At 43.4% G+C, this 9,056-nt stretch overlaps 1 protein-coding gene across 2 annotated transcripts in view; it reads right to left on the bottom strand.

The window, feature by feature from the left end:
• The window catches only part of tspan9a (tetraspanin 9a), a 73,209-nt gene extending 64,375 nt beyond the window's left edge, over positions 1–8,834 (bottom strand). The window contains exon 1 of one of the 2 annotated variants that reach the window (XM_034878430.1): positions 7,713–8,834. In XM_034878430.1, coding sequence (XP_034734321.1) covers positions 7,713–8,081 — 369 coding nt within the window. In that variant the 5' untranslated portion in view covers positions 8,082–8,834. The remainder of the gene's footprint in view (positions 1–7,712) is intronic. The other variant, XM_034878431.1, reaches the window with a different exon arrangement.
• Between the last annotated feature and the right edge of the window lie 222 nt (positions 8,835–9,056).

The following is a 9,056-nucleotide window of genomic DNA, read 5'->3' as shown; positions in this document are numbered from 1 at the left end:
CCCCCCCCCCCCGACGTTTACCATTCTCTGTAATCTGAACTCCTCTGGCCTATATTTAGAAAAGCAAGATCTCTGTTGCACGTGCTGGAACAAAAATGGGTTTTGATGTATAGTCAGTGTGATGAGATATTTTACAAACTAACACCATGAAAGTTCCCTAACCCTAACCCTAAACCTAAACCTAACCCTAACCCTAAATCTAAACCTAACCCACCGTGAATTTGACATCTACCAAAAAGGAGACTTTCTGATGACAGAAAGCAGAGGTGGAAAAAGCAGTAAAAGATTGTACTAAAGTAAAAGTACCAATACTTTGATGAAATATTACAAGTAAAAATACCTTTCTGAAAAATTACTCAAGTACAAGCAATAGCTAGTTCATTTAAAATGTACTTTAAGTAGAAATTATTTAGTTACATTTAAGAAAAACAGTTAACTATCTCGCCCATGTAGTGAAAATAGATCAAGGGGTCATAAATCCAAAACTTTTTATACAAATATATACACATCTATACACATGTAATCACAGCATATGTCACACATGAAATTTCATGCTAAAATCATCTCCAAAAGAACTGAACTCTCCCTTTACTATTCACGCTGCTGATACATTTAATTAATGTTCACAGCCCAGACTAGCAGCTATCTTCTACACACCTAAGTAGTCAGTATGAGCTTATTACATGTATCAATTTAGCCAGTGTCCTACATACATTGTCCTACGGGTTACTAGTAGCGGTGGGGGAAAACAATTGATACAGCATAGTATCGCGATATTTTCAGTGGCAATACTGTACCGATACACAGGCGCCAAGTATGGATCTTTTATTCTTTTAATGTATCTTTTTAGATAAAACAGATGTTGACAAAGATTCCTTTTGGGGACATCATTTGAAATTGGGAAGAATTAGAAGTTGGAAAAAAAGATTATAAATTGCAATATGTTTAAAAATCACGATAATATTGTATCGTGGCATAAGTATCGTGATGATATCAAATTGGGAGGCGTCTGGTGATTCCCACCCTTAGTTAGCAATGCCACAAATCATGTTGTTTTGCGTCTGGCAGGGGCAATAAACTACATTTGTTCCAAGGGACAGAATTTTTCTTTTCTTTTTACTCACAAAGGTTTTATTGTAGCCTACTTGCAGTAACGAGACTAGGGTGAGTTCATCTGCCCCAGCGGCCGTTGGTAATCCTCTTTGCATCGTTCCTAGGTGAGCGGATTTTTTTTTTTCAGTAACGGATGGGATTTGTGATGTAGAAAAACACAATACATCACTTAAAATGTACATTTTAAAATACCGATTTTAAAAAACTACTTGAAAAACACAAAATACACAAAAAACTACTCAATACAGTAACGTGAGTACATGTATTTTGTTACTTTTGACCTCTGACGGACAGTAGATACAGGCATCCCTATGCTCCATCTGCACTTCTGAATCTAACAAGAGGGACACTTAGACTTAGACTTCTCATTATTTACTGGTGCATAAGTATATGGGAGGGAACAAAGAATGAATGGCATGTACCAAAAACTGAGATTTTCTTTGTAGTGCAAATCCTGGAACTTCATGCGGCAGTTACTGTAATTTCATCTGTTCACCTGTCACTTCGCGTCATTGCCACATAGCTGACACAGTAGCAACTGGGCTAAAACTGCACCTGCGGCCCTGTTGCTTGATGCTAACTTTGTAGCAAACATCAAACTGTAAGGGATTTATATGACTAGTACAGTTGCACTGTATGCATTGTTTGTGAGAAAAGTCGTTCTCCTATGTGTCAAAAAAACAACTCATTAAATCTGAAACACACCTTATTCAAAAATTGATGAGGGATGGGTGTGGGAGACTTAAATCCCTTTGCTAAAGCACCACCCACCTACGTGAACCTCCAATTCTCATGCTCTATTACCTCAGCCCCTCAGAGTGAAACATTGCAGAAGCGTATCCCCAGTTGATCTGCAACATGAGCTAATGAGCTCAGTGGCACCGCACAACACGGCTGGGAAATCGAAGCAGCCAGAGAGACGTGTAAATTAGAGTGATCTCCCCAGACGATCTGCCGGACAAAGGCAGGCATATGGAGATATTTACCAAGAAGGTCAGCCAATCGGTATAATGGCCCTGCGATCTATGGGGGATGCTAATTATAAGAATTCAAATGATTAAAATACATCTACATACAGTGATGTTCTCTATGTAAATGTTGCAGAAAAATGAAAAATAACCTGTTCACAGGCTAGACAGTGAGGCAACTATGTAGTCATGACATGAAAACCCATTATATACAGTAGTAAAACGACTGATATGGATTATTCGGAGGATAAGCTGTGACTGCTTCTATTGACCACTGATTAAATCCACTGACTATCTTATCCTATCACAGTTGGAGGTGTAAAATTAAGGTGGACAGACTGACTCAGGTTGATGCTTCATTCAAACCATTTCAAACTCAAATCCAATTCAACAGCCCAGCTTTCAAGGTGGATAGACAGAATAAAATGCATGTGACAGCATACAGCTTGTTTCATCATCCTGCAGAGCGCACTCAACCCTCATCTATTTTCCCAATCCTTGTTTCACCTGGCAGTGACCGATGACGTTCAGCTGTGCCTCTTTTAAATAGGGAAAAGTAGAAGAAGAAGAAAAAAAGAAAAGTTTGTCAGAATGCGCGCTCTCTTGAGCCATAAAAGACGCCTGAACTTTTCATGTGCTGATATGGAGAATGAGAAACAGGCAAATTGCCTCAGTACTTTGGATCGAAAATCCCAGGGGTAAAGGGACAGCTTGTGCGAAACGTGTTATGGAATTCCACTCAACCAGACCCACTTCTCACAAAACACCTTGAGTCTGTCGATAGCTCCACTCTTTGTAGCATCAGAGCACGGGTACATTTGAAACCTTAAATGTCAAATACCGTGATTAAATCAATAGGAAAACTAATCTGTTCCCTCAGACCAAATGGTTCATAAATCCCGCAGCAATCCCCCAAGTAAGCACAGGAATTCAAGAATGCTAAACACATTTGGTTTTCTCTGCTCTAACAAAAGGAGTGCCTTTGATACTACCACCCCTCATGTACTTGTAGGACAAGACTGCTGAGCTAACACTTTTCTTTCTAATATGAATATCAAATGAGGTTTTAGCTTTTAATATGGCACAACACTGGCAAAGCTGGGATGGGCACATTTAGCAACAGTACAACCTCTCTGTATCAAAGGGAATGAGCTTGTGTTTGATGCTGCTTGTGTTTAATAAATCCTTGTGTAGTGTATTCAGGCCTTTTTGTTTTTTAAAGGTGTTTCGGTATCACTGGACAAGATAAATAAGTGCAGCTGTGGACAGTAAATTGAATCTTGAATGGAAGAGGTGAAGAGTGGAAGCTGTGAGCAAAGAGGACACTGCGGAGTAATCCTTGCTCCAAGCAAGAACATCAACACTGATATGGTCACAGGGCTGACACCAATGGGACTCGACCCCAACCACCAATCAGGGTGATCAAGCAGACACTGTATTGGGGTTTTTCCACTGCATGGTATCTACTGGACTCGCCTCGACTTTACTCGCCTTTTGGGGTTTCTCGTTATGAAAAAAAGTCCATGGTACCTGTTAACAGGTACTTTTTGTAAAATTACCTCACTCGAGGTACCAAAAAGCAACGTGAAAACCTGCAGACCACTGATTGGTCGGAGAGAATTGTATCTAATCACTGCATTGCTAGCGACAGACAGGGACGGGGACTAGGATGGGGGCTCCTGAATAAACCCGCCATGTTTAACAGTAAATCCAGCGTTTCTTTTTTGTTTTTTTTTGCTGCCTACAAGTTCATTAGAAACTAATTGGCCTTCCTGTGGCAACACGCTGAGAATCCAAAACAACACACCTTAAAATAATCTTAATCTTAAAAAAAGAAAGAAACTCAAATTTTAGATGTAGACTTATTTCAAAGGGGTCAAATTTGACCCATGGGTTAAATTGTCCGAATTCAAGATGTATGCCGTATTTATCTCTATTTCTCTCTATCTACTATTTCTATTGCTTTTACCTTTCACCTTCGACGTTCTGTGCGTGTCACGTTAGGTCACGGCAGTTTCCTGCAATGTCGACCAGACGCGAGTCGAGTCGAGTCGTGACGAGTCGAAAAGGTACCATTATTGGAAAAACGCCACGTGTGTGTGAGGACAAAGAACCCCCTCCCCCTGAACAACACATTATCACAACACAAAAGCAATTTGCTTTAATGATTGTTGGCTTTAGCGTAGAGCTGTCCAAAGGGTTAAGAGAGTCGAGTAGAGAGTCGTGCTCTCAATCCTAACCGCACCACCCAATACTGCTCTAATCTGCCCGAAACGCCCCCTACACAGCTCAGACCCTTCTAATCCCTTATAAGAAAGAGGAGCCAGATGGTCATGAACAACTGCCGAGGGGCCTGAGGATGAGCACATGAATGGAGATGCCTGGAGTGCTTGCCGCTGTTTACCTTGTGCTTCAAATTACCGCTGTGAAGAAAGCGTACTTTCAAGAATGGCTGTGTGTACAGCGAGTGTGCTCGTGCATGTGCGCACAGTCAGGAAGAAGAGACCCCTGTACCTGGTGTCGGATTATTGCAGCGCATCATTCCCTCTTCAGTTCTGAGATGAGATGTCAGAGCTTCAAAGGCAAACCTCCCTACTAGCTGCAGTAACCTTGTGATTCCTGGAGTGTCAGAGGTAGAGTGCTTCAGTCCCAGGGGTGTCAAGATACAACATGCCTCTCACCCTCCCTCCCTATGTCACAGAGTGCTCAGGCAACCCGTCCCGACCCCTCACTGAAGAGCAAACCCTTTATTCCCAGCTCTGCTAATCTTCAATTTGGCGCACTGCTCCCACAGAATCCAGAAAGCCAGTCAGCCAGCCGCCAATGAGCCTCGCGCTGCCGCTGATGGACGGACCCACCAGCCACATGCTCGTCCCCCCCCTCTCTTCCCTTGGGCCTCAGATTAAACTGCCATTAAAATGATCTAGTGGTGGGAGGAGAGCAAGAGTATCAATCTGAGGGAATAGAAGGAAAAATGCATGGTGGGTGTTCATTAAGTTAACATAACCAGAGTAAAAATTCAATTACTTCACAGTAGGGGTTGTGCTGCGCTGGGGAAACTCTATAGCCACTTAAGAGCACCCACACACACACACACACACACACACACACACACACACACACACACACACACACACACACACACACACACACACACACACACACACACACACACACACACACACACACACATACACACACACACATATGATTATAGATTCATTACATCTCACACTACAGGAACAGTTTTTGCACACTTTCAGGATAGTTGTAATGCATTTCCATGGAAGTCAACAAGCTAGGGTCCACATGAATCAGAGGCCACCCATCTTGAAATCCAAAGCCTCTTTTCCCCCTTCCCTTATTAGTGGTGTGAAGCAGCCGGTTATTAGGAGAAGGTTTTGCCACTGAAAAGGGTTAAGCACAAATTGAGCGTGGAAAGGACCTAGGAAGTAAATGCCTTGACACAAATCCCCTGTGACTGCCCTTCAAGAAGATAGCTGACAATATTGACCTCATGAACTCTGCCAAAGGTGAACCTATAACCGTGCACTGAGGTAGTTTCTGAGCTATTGAACGAGCCAAGCATCCCTGACATACATAACGGATGGTGTCACTCGGTTAATGTGGATTCTAGTATGGCCTTGCTCTCTCATGTTTCACTCGTAGCTCAAAGAAAGAGTAATGATCAGCAGTCGTAACCATCGATTGATTGATGATTAAATCACCATTCTGAATTTGAAGGATCAAGAATATCCACCTTATTTGCTTTCAGTAACAGAAAACATGCATGATTACTAATGCTTAAAAGTTTCCCCCATCTAAAAAAATAAGTACTAGGAAAGACCTGAGCACTTACTTGCACTGTAAACTAGTGAATTTAAAAGAGGTGCTCACATCGAGGTAAGTTAATGTCTGCATTAATGAATTCAGCATCAGCTAATCGTTTCCGACCCTTTCGTTCCCTTAAACAAGCACTACATCAAGGCAAATCACACTGAAGAGCCCCTGAGCCATTTGTGAGTCTTTGCCAATCGCTCACACTAGTGCCTCTGCGGAACAGCTAATGATATGGGAACGATATGGAGACACTGTCAAGACGCAGCAGAGACGTCCCCAGCTTCAGGCCACAGAGCCTGGCCATGAACACTGCTGTCCGTTTTTGTATATAGAGCGGACAGTGAGATGGATCTCTGCTTGTGTGGTGCAAGCGTACGTGTGTGTGTTTCCAATGCTGGCCTGATCGCAGCTGGACTCAAGCTAATGCCCACTCTGCTTCCTCCGACATGCCCCAGTTAGCAGTGCTCACAACCCAGTGACATGGTGGTTGGTAAAGTGTTTTTACGCTTCGTTGCATCCACACAAAAGACTTGGCCCCATCACCTATAAGCCCTTTAATCCATTCTGTAAGCATTCAAGGGATGCCCACTTTTACAACACATGCCCATGCATGGGCACACAGCAGAGTCTGCCAAACGCTGGCCAGGTTTCTCTGAGTTCATCTATTTGTGACTTTTTTTTTTTTTTTTAGGGCCCAAGCCCTGACAGCGGCGAAGGCCCTATTGAAACTGAAGGAATAATTATCATTCTTTTATCCGGCAAATTAATTGGCTTTTTTAGGGGCTTGACATATTCAAAAACACACCAAAATTAGCGGTTGTATCAAGTCTGGTGAAAATCTAGCTATTTTAAGGGTTTGCGTCAGTTACCCGGACGCACAGATTAGACGCTAATTTCTTATTATAATTGATTAATTTGCCTACTACAAATATTGATTATTAAAACAATTTTTTAAATTACACAAATTGGGGCAAATGTCCTAGTGTGGTAATTTTGAAATCAACTTATAATTTTCTCCATTGTTGATTGTAGGTTTACCCACAGCCCAAACACATTTCATAAAAAAAGAATGAATTCATTCATTCATTCATTTGTGCATTCACTTAAACCTTTGTTTGAGCCTTAAAAATCAATGGTTTCCCTCATTTAGACCACAATACTCAGTTTACACAATTGCACCCTGGGTCTAAGTGGTTTGAGATCATGTCTTGAACTGTCCACGGGTATTAAGAGTATTGCAAATACTTCAGAAGAGCAGAAAAACTAAAGGCAGATTTTTCAAGTTCAGAATAAACTCGCTGGACTTCATTAGAATGAGTTCGGTATGGTCATGTGTTCTAGTCCAGCTTCATACATCTTACATAGAGGGGTCAACTCCCATGTTCAGTGTAAACCATTTAACCATCTGAATGATTGGCCGCAATCAACCCACAACAATCCAACCTCCCCACCTGTCACATTCAAAGGAAGTCTTGATGCACTGCCACTTACACTGTTATCCACAAATAGCAACATGCACAGGAAGGAACAAGCATAAACAGCCTGATGTAATAATTTGAAACACATGATCGCAATGGCAACCATCACTTTGCCATAATGTTTCCTGATTAACATGTTAAGAAACTTGTGACACACTAAGCCTTCAGATTTGCCAACCCAGGTACAGATAATGATCATTTACTAAAGCAAGATTTACCCTTGTCATCGGACATTTGTGTAATCATCATCAAATAGAACACAGTGAACAAGTGTGATGAAAAACCATTAAATGTTAAATATTGAGCCACTTACCCAGAAGATGAGATTAAAGATGAACATCATATACTTCAAGCAGCAGAGGCAGCCTCTTGCCATGTTGCACTTCTTGAATTCTAAAAGGAACACAAAGGATAGATCCAGGTAAAAGACCACGTATTTGCTGCCTTTGGGTGAGCTGTACTTGTTGGCGGTCTTGTCTCCTGCGCTGGCGTCAGCTGCCGCTGTAGCCTGCCCCTGCTGTGCGTTTTTGCGCGGCCCCGTGGAGCCGTAGAATGCACCGGCAGTGAAGCCGCGGCCACCAAACGGGCGGCCAGACGTGGAGGCTTGGCCAAAATCTGAGTCACGGCTATCTACGGAAGGGCTACGGTGAATAGCTGACTCCTCACTGCTGGACTTCTCCATGCTCTAGGGCTGCAGCTGCTGATGAAGGGCTCCCTGACGCACAGTGTACCATAGTCTCAGGGATGAAAGGACAGAACAACACAAGTCTCCACTGCTTTGCAATCCGAAGCAAAACAAAAAGAAAGGATAAAAAACCTTACAGAGACACAACTACATCCACCTCGAAGCACACAACTGGGTCAGAAAGTCTGCACAGAACTGAGTGGAACTGCACATATCAGGCGTCTCTGCAGGATTAAGTGTGTTCTGCTTGCTGCTGCTGTCTTGCTGTGATAGTCCTGAAGTTGCCGTGCAGAAAAGTCCTGTGAGAAGCATTACCATCGCCTTTGGACTGTCTTTCTTAGGAGGAAGTTACAGTACCTCTATCCAGTCCTAAAATCCCTCTCCTCATGTGCTGCCAGGCTGTTCCGGTGCAAGAGAGACCCCCTGGTGAGCATCAGCTGCTCCACTTCCACGTTCTCTTGCTGACCTGGTAACCTTTCTCCCATCCACTCTCCACTGATCCTTCCCTGTCCGCCTCTCCTCAGCGTGCTCTGATGCGCTCTCTCTTCCTTCAACCTATCTCTCTCTGTCTCTCTCTGTCTCTTTCTAAGTGTGCCTGTCTTCTCTAGTGTACCATTCTGTGCTCAGCGGCTCAGTCCTCCGCACTGGCAGCGCTCTGCTCTCCCAATCGCAGCGCTCTGGCTGATGTGCTATTATCGGCAGACGCAACTTGCAGGCATTCCCTATCTCTCAACAAGAGCGGCGCCCTCCTTCCCCCAATCTCTCCCTCCCTCTCTCTCTCTGTCTATCTCTCTCTCTCTCTCCCTCAACCCCTCCCCGCTGCTGAGAAGAAGCCAATGCAGCAGCTGCAGCCAGACCCGAGCTCCTCCTCTCCGCTCCCCGTGTCTTTAATAAGCCCATCACCCTTTGACTATACATGTTCAGCAATTTCATCTTTGCTGTCAGGGGAAATGAGAGGCCACAGATGAATTT

The sequence above is a fragment of the Etheostoma cragini genome, chromosome 8 (assembly GCF_013103735.1).
Source record: "Etheostoma cragini isolate CJK2018 chromosome 8, CSU_Ecrag_1.0, whole genome shotgun sequence".
Lineage (NCBI taxonomy): Eukaryota > Metazoa > Chordata > Actinopteri > Perciformes > Percidae > Etheostoma > Etheostoma cragini.
This window is presented reverse-complemented; position numbering and strand designations above follow the sequence as displayed.